The sequence below is a fragment of the Eschscholzia californica genome, unplaced genomic scaffold (genome assembly GCF_041429995.1).
Source record: "Eschscholzia californica isolate CP2 unplaced genomic scaffold, dmEscCali1.0.p SCAF_5, whole genome shotgun sequence".
NCBI lineage: Eukaryota > Viridiplantae > Streptophyta > Magnoliopsida > Ranunculales > Papaveraceae > Eschscholzia > Eschscholzia californica.
The window spans coordinates 1,976,068-1,994,186 of NW_028238472.1; the positions used below are offsets into that span (position 1 = coordinate 1,976,068).

At 37.0% G+C, this 18,119-nt stretch overlaps 2 protein-coding genes across 2 annotated transcripts; both read right to left on the reverse strand.

Moving 5' to 3' along the window:
• Positions 1 to 770: 770 nt before the first annotated feature.
• On the reverse strand, positions 771 to 4,067 carry LOC147536102 (uncharacterized). The gene has a single exon (XM_086644874.1). The coding sequence runs from the start codon at positions 3,893 to 3,895 to the stop codon at positions 1,337 to 1,339; it is 2,559 nt and encodes an 852-aa protein (XP_086501000.1). The 5' UTR covers positions 3,896 to 4,067; the 3' UTR covers positions 771 to 1,336.
• A 9,811-nt stretch (positions 4,068 to 13,878) lies between these two features.
• LOC147536103 (uncharacterized) lies at positions 13,879 to 16,703 on the reverse strand. The gene has a single exon (XM_086644889.1). The coding sequence runs from the start codon at positions 16,473 to 16,475 to the stop codon at positions 14,130 to 14,132; it is 2,346 nt and encodes a 781-aa protein (XP_086501015.1). The 5' UTR covers positions 16,476 to 16,703; the 3' UTR covers positions 13,879 to 14,129.
• Positions 16,704 to 18,119: the final 1,416 nt, after the last annotated feature.

Genomic DNA, 18,119 nt, shown 5'->3' on the forward strand with positions numbered 1-18,119 from the left:
TTAAGCGCATTGACTCCGCTACTCCGAACATTGGCTCTTCCATCCTCATGGTGACAATGCCACCAATATTTAGTGTGATCTACACAATTGTTATTTTCAAGCCGACACGCCTAAGGATGGAGCTTACGTTCAACACGGACTGAGAGGGTTTAACACCATCACAAGATAGCACCTGGTTGAAGAAAAGGTAATCAGCTTCATGAATGACGTATGGTGCCATACTATATGCCTAGAAGATAGATTCCTGGCTATTTATCACCTGTCCACCATGAAGGAAGCAACAGCCCACCAGATGTATAACTTGGAGCTGAAGGACTTGCAAAGTTCACCATAGAAGAAACTCAAATGATTGGAAAATCCCAATGATTAACTCCTAATGTTTGGAGAAAATGTTCGAACAGGCGATTAACGCCACATACATTCTTTCAACTCGTATTGGGCCATAAAAAAAAGTCAAGACCAGCCTATGCCACCAAAGTTCCACCATAGGAATATATATATAGTTAACTAAAACTAATAAACTTGAAAGAGAAGATGCAAGTTTAACTTAGTTATACTGGTTCGACCTTTATTGTTAAGCCAGTGAAAAACATATTGAAGAAATACATGCAAAACTTCAGCGAGGTTCTGTATTATGAAACTTCGGTGTGATGACTATTTTTGGTGATTTTGGTGGAGACTGGAGAGCATGAAAAATGTTTTTGCTGAGGCACTAACGAAGAATATGATGAAGTATAACAAAAGTAACATCAAGGTCAAGTTCGTTACAGTAAGAAAGGAAACGATGTAGTTCGGTTAAAATAAATAAATAAATATGTCAATCTTAATCAAATATTAGTTGTCAATCCAAACCAACGTGAACTTATAAATAGAAAACCAAATTTAAAACCAGTAGTCAAGCTCTTCATCCGTATTTTGTGACCAATTAGGTTCAATCCAACTGCATTGTAGTTGGTTCTTTGTGGTGTAAAAATTCTCAGCAGAATATTGACCCCTAACAGAATGATACATACCTGTTTTAAGAGAATAGAATAAAATCCTCTCACCGTGAAATCTAGAAAAGTAGACAGTATTCTCCGTGCTATTATTTGAAGCAATAGCAGAGATACATGAGTTATCGCTTATGAACAACATATGCTTTCCCAAACTTTCAACTTTCAACAGTATTCTCCGTGCTATAACTAACCAACCAGCCAGATAGATGGCTTACAAGCAAGTTCTAGCTGAGAATCACCAAGAACAACACTCACCCAAGAGGGGAGGGTGGCTTTTCTCTTGATGGCCTGGCCGCTTGAGTTAAACAAAAAGGCTTAGGCTTTCTCATTTTCTTATCTGCTTATTCTTTTTCTTCCATGACTGCATCCAACCCCAACTCTAAATATCTACCATCTGGCAATATACGCTGCTCCCGCATTTGGCTACGCAATTCACAAGCTTTATCTAGACGACCAAGTTTGCAGTAGCCATCAATTAGAATAGTATAAGTCGCCAAACTAGGAGTTATTCCATGTTTCTTCATTCGCGTAAACATAAACTTAGCTTCTTCCATTTGACCTGACAGACGATACCCATGAATCAAACAAGCATAAGTAACAACATCAGGTGTATGGCCATTCTCTTCCATTTCAGAGAATAGTCGCCAAGCCTCTTTCATATTTTTACTTTTGCAACAGCCATATATGATTACGGTGTAAGCAACTTTATCAGGAACGTCGATACCCTTTCTTTTCATTTCCTCGAACAACGTCAAAGCTTCAGCTATGCTCCCAGCGTTACATAGTCCGGTAATCAGGCTTGTGTATGTGAAATCGTTGGGTTCAACCCCATTTCTACTCATTTCGTGTTTCAGTTTCAAAGCTTTCTCCCAATCTGACATTTTAACATATCCATCTATTAGGGTACTATATATGACTACATCATGTGTATGGCCATTCTCTTCCATTTCACAGAATAGTCGCCAAGCCTCTTTCATATTTCTACTTTTACAACAGCCATGAATGCTTACGGTGTAAGCAATTTTATCAGGAATGTCGATACCCTTTCTTTTCATTTCCTCGAACAACTTCAAAGCTTCATCTATGCTCCCTTTGTTACATAGTCCTGTAATCAGGCTTGTGTATGTGAACTCGTTGGGTTCAACCCCATTTCCAATCATTTCGTATTTCAGTTTAAAAGCTTTCTCCCAATCTGACTTTTTAACATATCCATCTATTAAGGTACTATAGATGATTACATCAGGAGCAAAACCCTCCTTTCGCATTAACCAGAATTTCTCCATGGCCTCCTCCACTTTCTCTTCCCTACAAAGTGCTTTAATAATTGAATTGTAGGTAAACAAGTTATGAATACCACCACCCTTGTCTGGAATTTTATCTATGAAAGCATAGGCTTCGTCTATGCGTCCTTCCTTGCAAAATGCATCAAATATAACAGAACAAGTAACACTGTTCGGTAATATTCCTTCCCCCAACATGAGGCTATAAAAGTCCAATGCTTTCTCTAGGCCTTGATGTTTGCAGTAACCATGCAGTAAAGTGGTAAAATTGAAAACATCAGGAGCCAAATTATTTTTCATCATCTCTGTAAAAAATTCTAGGGCCTGACTAAAATCCCCATGTTTACAACATCCATTCATTATAATATTATATACAATATGGTCAAGCTTACAGCCAGAGTCTCCAAGTTTCTTAAAAAAATCAATTGCACTCTTTAGTCCACTCTTACATCGACTATCCAGGAAAGGGCTGAATGTGACTAGATTAGGTTCTATGCCACTGCCTTCCATTTCGTTTAGTAAGCTAAAACCTTTCTCTTTATCCCCTCTCTTGCAAAACCCATTAGTCAAAATACTGTAGCTACAAGCATTAGGTGATACCCTGTAGCTCTTCATTTCTTCCAAAATCATCATAGCCTCATTTAACCCACCTTTACAACAAAACCCCCACATAACAGCATTATAGGAGTAAACATTCAATGGTTGATTTCTACGTCTCAAATCCAGAAGGAACTTCAACGCAGACTCTACATCTCCTACTCTGCAAAGTCCAAGAATATATGTACCATATGTTACGACTGTCGGACTAATTCCCCGAATCTCCATTTCAACAAGCATCTCTTTAGCTCGCAAAATTTCTTCCCCACAACCTCTTTTGCAGTAAAAACTCATTAGAATGGTGTACGTATACACATTTGGCAGTGGACCGGAGTTCTTCATTTCATCAAAGATATTGTGAACAAGATGTATTTTGTTATTTTTAACCAAAAATTTGATCAATAAATTGCAAGTGAGAAGACTTGGTACAAGCCCAATATTCTTAGCATGGAAGAACACATAAACAGCATTCTCAAGCACTGAAGACCACCGAAGTAAAACACAAATAAGAACATCTAAAACAGAAGCTAATCTTTCCATCCCATTCGATGACAGAGGAGGGAATAAGATATCAAACAATTCCGATATATAGTCATAACACCTAAATTCGTTATAATAGCATACAATTTCCCGAAGCAACACATTCGCTTCACGACCCATCTCCACGGAGCAAAAGATATGAACATTAATCACAAATGCATCAAGAGCATGATCAAATCCATACTTTTCTACAGCTATAGAAAAACTAATTCCGCGGGCAACCTTCCAACTCAAAGTATGAAATACCTTGGTTACTAAAGGAAACAATGTGGGTGGTGGTTTCCTAGTTATACACTGAAAGTTACTACTTTTGACAATGGCTGCCTTTTCTATTCTTGGAGGAGTTAAATCAAATTCAAATGAGGGTTCATTCAATAATGAGGCAGCAGTACCATAATAATAATAATAATAAACTCTTCTAAAGAAACAATTTTTATGATGAAGAACTTGTTTCTGGAAAAAACCTAATTCAAATACAATCATATATGAGAATTTCTCAAAGATAAGAAGAAGAAGAAGTACCCAATTGATAAGAAGAATATGTCATTATTTGTTGCATTTTAGCTTTCTCTTCTGAATTCTCCTCAACAGAAAAAATCTCTTTTTCTCCTCCTCTATCATACTAAACCCCAATACCAAATTAAAACCCTAATTTGAGGTCGATTTTGGGATGGAGGTTGAGTTTGGGAAGGAGAGGGGTTTGGGAATTTCTAAAAGCGCCAGGCATTATCACAACTAGCGCCCCCCTTTATGTGTGAATAAATAAATAAAAGGCGCGTTAAACCCTTGTTTATGAAAAGCTCAGTAGCATGGAAGAAGCTTGGTGACCCTGATGGAGTTGAATTCCAAAGAGGGTTCCATTTGCAATGGCTAGGACTTTTCATTTAGGGTCTGACTTTGCTAGGATTTATGTCCTAATTCTTGCTCTTTATATAAGTGTTACGTGATTTTGTTTATAAGTTACTCAGTAGAGACTTAATTCACGTGACTCTACTTGTAGCTCGTAATCTCAACTAACTTAAGTGTGAGACCACGACACACAAGAACAATCACTTAGTAATGAGACAAGTCTTTATCCTTAGGATTCTTGACTCCAATGTCCGTGTGTTTTGTTGTGCTCTAACACATTAAGCAAGTTCACCTTGATCTCGGTTGTGTGAATGTTCAATGGATGAAGATTGAGTACATACCCCACAAGTTTACCAAGGTCCAAGGTGATCCAATTCCCAGTGATGTTATTTGGAAAACACCGAACGTAATTCTTTATTATGCTGTCGTAAGGACTAAGATGTAATTTTGGAATAAGGGCCTTATGATCAAATCAGACCAATTACGAATGTAGTAAATGGTGGAGGTCCCATGGTAAATGAAGACGGAAAGATAATCACGTTAGGACCGTTGATGGAATTTGACCTTAACTTGTTAAGACAACTTCATTGAAATTCGAAGGACTCAAAATGAAATAATTGAATTCCAATGAAATCAAATTCACGCCCAATTCACAACCTCTTATGCTTTGTCTGCAATATCGTGCCACGTAAGCACCCTAAAGACTCCCCATCCACAACCTCTAATGCTTTGCCTGCACAGTGTGCCGCGTAAGCACCCCAGAGATTTTCTATGTCGAGAAACACTATTTGCATTGAAAAGTAAGATTGATTTTGTTTATATATTATTTATTTTCTGATTTTATTATCACATACCAAACATATCCTTAGTAATTTTGACAAAAAATCTAAATTCAAGGGGGTAAGCTCAATTACCAATTATTGAAGGGGGTAAACTCAATTACCAATTAATTCTGAGGGGGTAAGCTCAAAAAACCCAAAACTTAATTCATAACTTGAACATAAATAGCTGATTTAATGGTTCCATGAGAACAGACTACGGGCGAGGATGAAGACCCTTAGCTCCACATCCAATATCACACCCGCCACCAGCACCACCCAAACCTCCGACACCACTGCGAACACCGCCGAAGCCACCAAGACCACTACCCGAATCAGTAGCTCTTCCAAGACCACTACCACCACCCAAACCGCCTGCCCCACCGAGGCCACTAGCTCCTTCGCCCAGACCGGCTGCACCACCAAGACCACTACCACCACCTGAACCGCCTAGCTAGTCCACCAAGATCACCCACACAGCCTGCTCCACCTAGGTCACAAACACCACCAATACTAATGCCAGAAAAACCACAAACGTTAGCCCTAGCAGAACCAATGAAGTTCTTCTGGTCATTGAGACCTGCTGCAGCAACAGTAGCACTAGGCACTACATGCATTACTAGTCTGACCTAATGATACTACACCAAGCACGACAAATATCAAACACCACTTCATCTCCATCTCTCCTTCTCACTCTCTTTCTCTCTCACTGACCATTGAGATCAGGCTGTATACAGCAAAGCAATAAGTGAGACCAGTAAGTGTCACATCTATGATAAATCTGCATGACGTGGACGGGGAACAAAATTTCAAGTATAGTGAAGAGTCATCGTCTATACATTTACACCTCTCACATCTGTGGATTTGAGTAGGTGGGTTATGGGCTTTATGTGTAAACATGGGCTATGTTCATGCAAGGCCCATTCGCCAATTTTCATGAACAAGACCCATTAGTATGTCCCATACAATAAGACCATGTATAGACTTGTTGGGCTAAAGGTTTGTTGGGCTCATAAACTCATTCATGTATTGAATCTATAGACACTAACTATGTGTTGAATCTATAAGCATGAGGTGTGTTGTCTTGTGTCATGAGTTTGACACTTAATGGTCTTGTTATTTGACACATAAGAGACACTTGTCTTGTGTCTTGACAACTAGTAGTCTTATTGCTTGGCACATAAGGATTGTCTTGTGTCTTGACAACTAGTAGTCTTATTGCTTGACACATAAGGGTCACTTGTTTTGTGTCTTGACAACTAGTTGTCTTGTTACTTGACACATAAGGGAGACATGACACCCATGTAGTTTCTTGTACAAACTCTATGATGAATTAGAGACTTGTATAAATAGAGATGAAGTATGAGATGATAGCTATGCTATTGCTCATTAACTCAAGCTAGTCTCTCCATCACTAATGCTTGAAGAATAGAAGAGAAAAGAGTATACAAGTTCATCTTGTAGATAGTAAGGAGATAAGCTTATCGCCTTACGAATTTTCGATAAAAACTAGCTAAAGCTTATCTCCTTACTTCCTAGATGATGAGCTTTTATAATCTTTTCTCTTCCATTCTTCAAGCACTAGTGATGGAGAGACTAGCTTGAGTTAGTGAGCAAGAGCATAGCTATCATCTTGTACTCCATCTCTATATATACTAGTACAAGTTTCTAATCCATCATAGAGTTTGTACAAGTTACTACATGGGTGGCAAGTGTCTCTTATGTGTCAAACAACAAACCATTAAGTGTAGACACAAGACAAGTGCCCCTTATGTGTCAAACAACAAACCATTAAGTGTAGACACAAGACAAGTGTCCCTTATGTGTTAAACAACAAACCACTAAGTGTAGACACAAGACAAGTGCCCCTTATGTGTCAAACAACAAACCATTAAGTGTAGATACAAGACAAGTGTCCCTTATGCTTATAGATTTATCTTGTTGTCAACACATAGTTAGTGTCCACAGATTCAATACATGAATGAGTTTTATGAGCCCAACAAATCTTTAGCCCAACAAGTCTAAACATGGTCTTATTGTATGGGACATAATAATGGGCCTTGTTCATGAAAATTGGCCAATGGGCCTTGCATGAACATAACCCACGTTTACAAAGACTTCATTAATGCAGTTGAGGAGAGATTTCGTGCAGCCAATAATCTCTAGTTGGCACGCTAATGGCTCAACTCACTACCATAAAGTATGACGGTGTGAGAGGTATGCAAGAACACTTAATTGAAATGACTAACATTGCAGCGAGACTTAAGATACTTGGTATGAATGTAGAGGAGCCTTTTCTTGTTTGTTTTATTATGAATTCCTTGCCTCCTCAGTATGGACCATTCTAGATGAATTATAATTCACTTAAGGAACAATGGAATGTGAATGAACTATCTAGTATGTTAGTTCAAGGGGAGACAAGGTTAAGACAACAAGAAAATTTCTCTACTAATCTTGTTACTCAAGAAGTTAAGAGAAAGAATTAGAAGGCCAAGAAAGGTAAGAAAGTTGTCGCACCAAAGAATCATTAACCTGCTTTAGCTCCTCAAGTTCATATTAAGAAGAAGGAATTCAGATGCCATTTTTGTAGAAAGATTTGACACTTTCAGGCAGATTGTCCAAAGCGTAAGGCTTGGTTCGAAAAGAAAGGTGAGCAGTTAGCTCTTGTATGTTTCGAATCAAATCTTGATGAAATTCCTTCTAACACTTGGTGGCTCGACAGGGGCGCTAATGTTCATGTTTCTAAAATGATGTAGGGCTTTGTTTCAAACCGGAACCCAAGTCAGACCGAACGTTTCGTTTTTATGGCAAACCAGATTTCCTCTGAAGTTTTATCTGTTGGAACCTATCGTTTAAAACTTGATACTGGTTGTTTTTTGGATTTGTATAATACCCTTTTTGTTTCAACCGTATCTCGTAATCTAGTTTCTATGTTTCAACTAGATCTTTTGGGTTATAAACTGTTTTTAGGAAATCAACGTTTTGACTTGTATAAAAGTAAATGTGTTATAGGTTCTGACGTTTTATATGATAAACTATATAAAATCAGTCTTGATAATCAGTTTGCTGAATCTATTTTAAGCCTATATCCTAATGTAAGTTTTGGAATTGAGCATAAAATAAATGAGAACTCTAGCAACTTGTGGCATAAATGATTGGGGCATGTCTCCAAAGAAAGAATGATGAGATTAGTGACGGATGGAATTTTGTCAAACCTAGATTTCACCGATTTCGGGATGTGTGTCGATTGTATAAAAGGAAAGACAACAACACACACCAAGAAAGGAGCCACAAGGAGCAGAGAACTTCTTGAGATCATCCATACTGATATTTGTGGACCTCTCTCCATCGCATGTATTGGTGGAGAGAAATATGTCATCACATTTATAGATGATTTTTCACGTTATGGTATATCTATTTGTTACATGATAAATCTTAGGCAGTAACTGTTGTTGAGATTTTTATCACTAAGGTTGAACGACAATTAGATAAAAAGGTGAAAATCATCAGGTCAAACAGAGGTGGTGAATATTATGGAAGGTATGACGAATTGGGACAACATCCTGGTCTGTTTGCTAAACTCCTAGAAAAACTTGCCATTTGTGCACAGTATAAAATGTCAGGAACGCCTCGGCAGAACGGTGTTGCTGAAAGGCGTAATAGAACTCTAATGGATATGGTTAGGACTTAGGAGCATGATGAGCAATTCTAATTTACCTATTATGTTATGGGGTGAAGCTCTTAAAACTGCTGCATATGTCTTAAACCAAGTTCCTAGTAAGTCAGTTCCTAAAACTCCTTTTGAGTTATGGACTGGTAGGAAATCCAGTTTAAGGCACTTTCGTGTTTGGGGTTGCGCAGCAGAAGCTGAAATCTATAACCCACAAGAAAAGAAATTGGACTCAAGAACTATCAGTGGATTTTTTATTGGATACCCTGATAAATCCAAAGAGTATAGATTCTATTGTCCTAACCATACCATTAGAATTGTTGAAACTGGCAATGGAAGATTCCTTAGAATCATGAGAATAGTGGGAGTACTGAACCACGAAATGTGGTTATTAAAGAAGTAAGGGTAAATGTTCCCATACCCTTACTTATTGAAAATACCGTTGTTCCTCATGAAAACTATCCAACTGTTGATAGTGAACAACAATTAATGAACCCACAATCTCATGATTCAGTAGAGTTACGCAAATCTCAGAGAATAAGAAAGTTGCCATCTCTTCTGATTATTTAGTATATCTTCAGGAATCTGAACATGATATCGGGACAAGGAAGATCCAGTTTCATTTTCACAAGCAATAAATAGCAATAATTCTTCTAAATGGATTGATGCAATGAATGAAGAGTTGAAATCTATGAAACAGAACAAAGTCTGGGATCTGGTTCAATTGCCTGATGGGTGTAAGAAAATCGAGAGTAAATGGGTCTTCAAGACCAAACTCGACTCTAAAGGCACAGTTGAGCGATATAAAGCCAGACTTGTTGCAAAAGGTTTCACTCAAAAAAAAGGCATTGATTATCATGATACATTTTCGCATGTATCAAAAAAAGACTCATTTAGGATTATTATGGCTTTAGTGGCTCATTATGATCTAGAGCTTCACCAAATGGATGTAAAAACAGTTTTTCTAAATGGGAGTTTAGAGGAAGAGGTTTACATGGAGCAACCAGATGGTTACTCAGAAATGAGTATAGAACATATGGTGTGTAAATTGAATAAGTCAATATATGGTCTTAAGCAAGCCTCCAGACAATGGTTCCTTAAGTTTAATGATACCATCGTGACCTTTGGATTTAAAGAAAACATTGTTGATCAATGTATATATCTGAAGGTCAGTGGAGTAAGTTCATATTTTTGATCTTATATGTGGATGACATACTCCTAGCCACTAATGATCTTGGTCTATTGTATGAAACCAAGAAATTTCTCTCTAAAAACTTTGAAATGAAAGATATGAATGAGGCAAAATTTGTGATCGGGATCGAAATTTTTCGAGATCGAAAACAAGGTTTACTTGGTTTGTCTCAGAAGAGCTATATCGAAGAAGTTTAAGAGAGATCTGGCATGAAGGATTGTGCACCGACTGATACACCAATACAGAAAGGAGATAAGTTAAGTCTCATGCAATGTCCTAAGAATGATTTGGAAAGAAAAGGAATGGAAAGTATTCCTTATGCTTCTGCAGTAGAAAGTCTTATGTATGCGCAAGTATGTACCCGTCCAGACATTAGCTTCGCAGTAGGAATGCTTGGTCGTCACCAAAGTAACCAGGGATGACTCACTGGAAAACATCAAAGAAGGTGATGCGGTACTTACAAGGAACGAAAGACTATAAGCTTACTTTCAAAAGAAAAGATAATCTGGAAGTAATAGGTTACTCAGACGCCGACTTTGCTGGATGTACTGATAGTAGAAAATCCACTTCTGGATATGTGTTCCTATTAGCTGGAGGAACGATATCATGGAGAAGCATTAAGCAAAGTATTTATGCATCTTGCACAATGGAGGCTGAGTTTGTGGCATGTTATGAAGCCACAATTCATTCTTTATGGCTGCGGAATTTTATCTCTGGACTTGGATTTGTCGACTCTATCGCCAAGCCGCTGAGAATTTATTGTGATAATACTGCCGCAGTATACTTCTCTAAAAATGATAAGTATTCGAACTCACGAAGAATCAAACACCTTGAGCTCAAATATCTTATTGTAAAAGAGGAGGTTCGGAAACATACAGTAATTGTAGAACATATTAGTACCATGTGTATGGTAGCTGATCCACTAACTAAGGATTTGGTATCTAAGACCTTTAAGGAACATGTTGCAACGATGGGTCTTAGTAATCCTTGTATCATAGTGGATTAAATATGTATGTAAGTTTCTATAAATACTAATGGAATCCCATGAATGTTATGTTTTCAAATTCTTGTTTACTCATATGTGCATAATCGAAATGAGTGAAAGTGACAAGAATAGTCTTGATTAGACAGGAATAGTCTTAATCAGACATAGCTGAATTGAAACAAAACCACTTGTGTACTTGATTTTGTATCTAATCTCCAACGAATGGTAATGTTAGGAAGTTGCTAATGTCGTGGTACATAGAAGGAATTGTGTCGCTTTAAGGCATGTAACCGCTATGACTCGCATTAGTAGTCTACCTGTTAATGAGGTTGTGTTCACTAGATATGAATGGAGTTATTTCAAAAATGTGCGCGTGCATGTTTTTGAGCCTAAACCAAGTCATTTACTAAAAGTTTTAAATGATCTTTGAAAACCTAAAATTTTGTTTTTAATTGTATAGTCCAAGTGGGAGAATGTAAACATGGGTTATGTTCATGCAAGGCCCATTTGCCAATTTTCATGAACAAGCCCCATTAGTATGTCCCATACAATAAGACCATGTATAGACTTGTTAGGCTAAAGGTTTGTTGGGCTCATAAAACTCATTCATGTATTGAATCTATGGACACTAACTATGTGTTGAATCTATAAGCATGAGGTGTGTTGTCTTGTGTTATGACACTTAATGGTCTTGTTATTTGACATATAAGGGACACTTGTCTTGTGTCTTGACAACTAGTAGTATTGCTTGACACATAAGGGACACTTGTCTTGTGTCTTGAAAACTAGTAGTCATATTGCTTGACACATAAGGGACACTTGTCTTGTGTCTTGACAACTAGTAGTCTTATTGCTTGACACATAAGGGACACTTGTCTTGTGTCTTGACAACTAGTAGTCTTATTGCTTGACACATAAGGGACACTTGTCTTGTGTCTTGACAACTAGTAGTCTTATTGCTTGACACATAAGGGACACTTGTCTTGTGTCTTGAAAACTAGTAGTCTTATTGCTTGACACATAAGGGACACTTGTCTTGTGTCTTGACAACTAGTAGTCTTATTGCTTGACACATAAGGGTCACTTGTCTTGTGTCTTGACAACTAGTTGTCTTGTTGCTTGACACATAAGGAAGACATGACACCCATGTAGTTTCTTGTACAAACTCTATGATGGATTAGAGACTTGTATAAATAGAGATGGAGTATGAGATGATACCTATGCTCTTGCTCATTAACTCAAGCTAGTCTCTCCATCACTAATGCTTGAAGAATAGAAGAGAAAAGAGTATAGAAGTTCATCTTGTAGAAAGTAAGGAGATAAGCTTATATTGGTTATAAGGAGCTTATATTGGTTATAGTAAGAAGTTGTTTCTAATCTCTACAATGGAGAAAGGTATGTAATTATTTCATGTTAATAATTACCTTATGTTCATATTTCCATATTGATTTTGTGACAAACATTAGTCCCTAGATTCTTGTGTGTTCATGAGAAAATTTTGAATTACTAACTTGTCTCCTGAACACTACTTATAGAATGTATAACATTATGACGTCCCAAGCATGGCTCAAGTGATGACTCGGCATTCCTGGAAGTGTAAATTGGGCATGCTATATTATCAATTGAGACACATTCAGGCAACATTTCATCATTCAGGAATCGAAGGCGTTAAATTTTCTAGTTCAAACAGATAAAAAACGAACATTTCATCATTCGTATAGAAATAATTACCAAGAAGTACAGAGGAGAGTAAGAAATGCAAAGAAGTTCAGAAATTCTATACTTTGCCGAAACTGTAGCTAGAAAAAGGCCATGAAAGAGAAGTAACTGAATATGTGTTGTTAGCTAGGACTGTACATACAAAGTAAAGAAACCCTAACGAGCTTCACCCGTATTCAATCTCGCTAACAATTGGTCTTTTTCCTCTTCTAGAAAACGTCTTAATTCTAGGTGGTGAATTTTGATGGAGACGAGTGAATGGAATTCCCAGCGAAAGAAGAAAGACATCTAAAGAACCGTCTCTTACAAACATATACATTACTAGGGATAACACTAAACCACCTGTTTACAAGCTATAGTCCTCAGATTCTTAGTGGAATGTGATAAAATGTACATAACAGACATAGTGGCAATACAAGATAAGTACATATCAAAAACACCTACTCAAGTAAAAGTCAGATTGAAATCTGTGACTTGGGTCAGATTTAGGATTTATTTGTTTTGTGACTCATTTGAATTAACTCATTCGATGAAAGAAAAACACAACATAAATCTCAAGGTGCCGACGATGAAAATACCTGCATAAAGTTGTAGCTTCTCTTCCAATCAATACATTTTCGGCAAGAGCAAAACGCGCCAGCATTTGATAGTGTCCAAGCTATGATGCATAGCTATAACACTGAATGTTCACAGCCAATAACACTATGTCGTGAGATAAGATACAAATAAATAAAGACCAAGCATAAGACTCATGTTCCTACAAATATAAGAACTTACAATCTAAGCAAGTCCGCATGTCCTGTTCCGAACTAGCGATGTTAAACCTGACACTCGTGACTCGCCTGCACAAATAAATAACACATAGAATATGGAGAAAGTTAAACGGAAATCTTTAATGCAAATCTAACTTGTCTATTGGGTCAATGATATCATCATCTGTACGCCTAAGAGAGAGATGAAAAATTCCAGCGAGTTTCGCCGGACCAGCGACATAAAAAGGGTGTGTTTGGGAGAACATTTTTAGTCTTCCACCCTTTAATTTTTCAAAAAAAATTCTTATGTACCAAAATAACCACCCAGAAAAATAGATGCTATAGGTCACAAATTTCAAAACTTCAACAAAGTACTCCAACAAATGAGACTAGTTATTTTGGGACAAAAAAAATATAGATGAGCAAGGTCATCTAAAACTAATTCATTTTCACATTGTTTTTTTGTAATTAGCTCATCATCTTTGACAAACTAAAATCTTTATGATTAAAATTCTTCATCAATACCTCATACAGAGAGAGACACATGAACACTACTTGAAACATTAGTTAGAAAAATCAAAACATATAAATATACAAATATGAACCCACCAAATAATAAGCACCAAGCACTTACTTCATGATACCAAAAATGACAACTCCCCAATTGAAAAAAAGAAAAGAAAAAAGAAGTACAAACATTGCTTCAAACATAAGGGTAAAAAAAAATTCTTTCTAAACCATGGCTGCATCCATTGCTGCATCCAACCCGGACTCTAAATATCTATCATCTGGCAAGATAAGCCGCTCCCGCATTTGGCGACGCAATCCACGAGCTTTATTTAGACGACCAAGTTCGCAGTAGCGATCAATTAGAGTAGTATAAGTCACCACATTAGGAGTTATTCCATCTTTCTCCATTCGCGTAAACATAAACTCAGCTTCTTCCATTTGATTTAACATACAAAACCCATAAATCAAACAAGAATAAGTAACAACATCGGATGTAGGACCTTTCTCTTTCATATCAGAGAATAGTCGCCAAGCCTCTTTCACATTTCTATTTTTACAACAGGCATGGATGATTACTTTGTAAGCAATTCTATCAGGAACGCCGATACCCTTTGTTTTCATTTCCTCAAACAACTCCAAAGCTTCATCTATGCTCTCATTGTTACGTAGTCCGGTAATCAGGCTTGTGTATGTAAGCTTATTGGGTTCAACCCCGTTTCTAATCATTCGCGTAAACATAAACTCAGCTTCTTCCATTTGACTTGACTTACAAAACCCGTCAATCAGACAAGAATAAGTAACAACATCAGGTGTATGGCCATTCTCTTCCATTTCAGAGAATAGTCGACAAGCCTCTTTCATATTTCTATTTCTACAACAGCCATGAATCATTACCGTGTAAGCAATTTTATCAGGAATGTCGATACCCTTTCCTTTCATTAACTCAAACAACTTCAAAGCTTCACATATGCTCCCATTCTCACATAGTCCCATAATCAAGCTTGTGTATGTGAACTTGTTGAGTCCAACCCCATTTCTAATCATTACGTCTATCAGTTTAAAAGCTTTTTTCCAAAGTGACTTTTTAACAAATCCATCTATTAGGGTACCATAAAGGACTACATCAGGATCAAAACCCTCCTTTCGCATTTTCCGGAATTTCTCCATGGCCTCCTCCATTCTCCCTTCCTTACTCAGTGCTTTAATAACTGAAGTGTAGGTAAACAAGTTAGGAATACCACCATTGTCTAGAATTTCATCTATGAATGCATAGGCTTCGTCTATGCGTCCTTTCTTGCAAAATGCATCAAATACAACAGTACAAGTAACACTGTTTGGTAATGTTACATGCTTCGACAAGAGGTAATACAACTCCAATGCTTTCTGTATGCCTTCCTGTTTGCAGTAACCATGTAGTGAAGTGGTAAAATTGAAAACATCAGGAGCCAAATCATTTTTCATCATCTCGTCTAAAATTTCTAGGGCCTGATTAAAATCCCCGTGTTTATAAAACCCATTAATCAAAATACTGTAGGTACGAGCATTAGGTGATACCTCGTAGCTCTTCATTTCTTCGAAAATCCTCGTAGCCTCATATAACCCACCTTTACAATAAAACCCCCACATAACAGCATTGTAGGAGTAAACATTCAATGGTTGATTTCTACATCTCAAATCCACAAGGAACTTCAAAGCAGACTCTACATATCCTACTCTGCAAAGTCCAAGAATATATGTACCATATGTCACGACTGTCGGACTAATTCCCCGAATCTCCATTTCAACAAGCATCTCTTTAGCTCGCAAAAATTCTTCCCCACAACCTCTTTTGCAGTAAAAACTCATTAGAATGGTGTATGTATACACATTTGGCAGTGGACCGGAGTTCTTCATTTCATCAAATATATTGTTAACAAGTTGTATTTTGTTATTTTTAACCAAAAATTTGATCAATAAATTGCAAGTGAGAAGACTCGGTACAAACCCAATATCCTTAGCACGGAAGAACACATCAACGGAATTCTCAAGCACTGAAGACCACCGAAGTAAGACACAAATAGAAACATCTAAAACGGAAGCTAACCTTTCCATCCCATTTGATGACAGGGGAAGGAATAAGATATCAAACAATTCCGATATATAGTCATAACACCTAAATTCATTATAATAGCATACAATTTCCCGAAGCAACACATTCGCTTCACGACCCATCCCAGCAGAGCAAAAGATATGAACATTAATCACAAATGCATCAAGAGCATGATTAAATCCATACTTTTCTACAGCTATAGAAAAACTAATTCCGCGGGCAACCTTCCAACTCAAAGTATGAAATACCTTGATTACTAAAGGAAACAATGTGGGTGGTGGTTTCCTAGTTATACCCTCAAAGTTACTACTTTTGACAATGGCCTTTTTGATTCTTGGAGGAGTTAAATCAAATTCAAATGAGGGTTCATTCAATAATGAGGCAGCAGCACCATAATAATAATAAACTCTTCTAAAGAAACAATTTTTATGACAAAGAACTTGTTTGTGGAAGAAGAAACCTAATTCAAATACAATCATAAATGAGAATTTCTCAAAGATAAGAAGAAGAAGAAGTACCCAATTGATAAGAAGAGTATGTCCTCTTTGTTGGAGCTTTCTCTTCTGAATCGTCTCCTGAACAGCAAAATCTCTTTTTCTCCTCCTCTATCATACTAAACCCCAACACCAAATTAAAACCCTAAATCCGAATTTGAAGATAGATTGAATCATTGAGAATCAAATTGGAAGTCTGAACCTTAAAACCCTAAATCCGAATTTGAAGATTTTGGGATGGAGGTTGATTTTGGAACGGAGAGGGGTTTGGGAATTTCTAAAAACGCCTGGCATTATCACAACTGGCGCCCCCTTTATGTGTGAATAAATAAATAAAAGGCGCCTTAAACCCTTGTTTATGAAAAGCTCAGTCAGTACTCAGTAGCATGTAAGAAGCTTGGTGACCCTGATGGAGTTGAGATCCAAATAGGGTTCATACAGTAATTATTTATGATTAACCAACATAGTGTTTAAGTGATTTTGTATACAAGTTACTCAGTAGAGATTTAATTCACGTGACTCTACTTGTAGCTCGTAGTCTAGACTAACTTAAGTATGAGACCACGACACACAAGAACGATCACTTAGTGATGAGACAAGTCTCTATACTCAGGAATCCGACTCCGGTGTCAATATGTTTGAAGTGTTCTATATGTACTCCTCATTAGTCTTTGGATATATATTTTTTGTTCAATTCTTGAAGATCTTCTTTCTGAAAGAACTTGTGGCACAATCTATATACTATATAATTCAAGTTTTGAAATTATTTTGGTACCAAATTAGTTAGATGTTGCGCATTTGTGCTTGAGTAATATTATTTGGTTATTTTTCTAATTACATGGTGAATTAGGGCAACCAACAACCCTGGAATGGTATAATTGGGACACTGTGAGTAATATGTATTGCATTCAACTCTTGCAATGCAATGCATTCAACTACATCCAAGTTGGAGTCCGAATTGATTTTTGTTTTCTTTGAGGTTAGGAAATTTAAATTGATTGCGTTCAAGTTGGCTTGCAACTCCTTTATAAAAAATTAAATCAAATAACTATATCGAAATTTTTAAACATTTTTAATAACACATATGTGTAAAAAAAAGTAAGATGGAAGTTGAGCTATCCATAAACAAAAATTAGTAGGATTCTCGTAATAGTATTTCTAAATAGATTTAAAAACGGCAAAATCAAAAACAGTTTTGTAGTTTTAAAAAGTCGATGTTTTGGGGAAATAACAAAAAAATTCTGGGTACAAAGTTTTAGGTGGAAACATAAATAACTTTTGTTTCTTCCATCAACTTCGGCGATACTAACTCCGGTTGTCATCTCTCTATCTTCTCTCTTCCCTCTCTTTCTAGTCTCTTCTATGATTCCGGCAAAGGAGAGGCCCCCTCGTCGAAAACCAAGTGTGATAGAAACAGACTGCTTCACCTGGATCTGGAGTCCAGATCCAGACGAAGGGTTCCGATGAAGGGACCATTCCTTCGTCGGAACTTAGAGAGGGAAGAACGGAGAAAGGGAGAGAGAAGAAGTAGAGCGAGAGAGAAGAGATGGAGGTTTGATGAAGACCATTTTATGTTGAAAAATGTTATTTGGTCTGAAAAATAAGTTTGATCACAAACTAAAAGTTGAT

Excerpts from the sequence above, each read along its gene's own strand:
- LOC147536102 (XM_086644874.1), bottom strand. The coding sequence starts at position 3,895 with ATGATTGTATTTGAATTAGGTTTTTTCCAGAAACAAGTTCTTCATCAT.
- LOC147536103 (XM_086644889.1), bottom strand. The coding sequence starts at position 16,475 with ATGATTGTATTTGAATTAGGTTTCTTCTTCCACAAACAAGTTCTTTGT.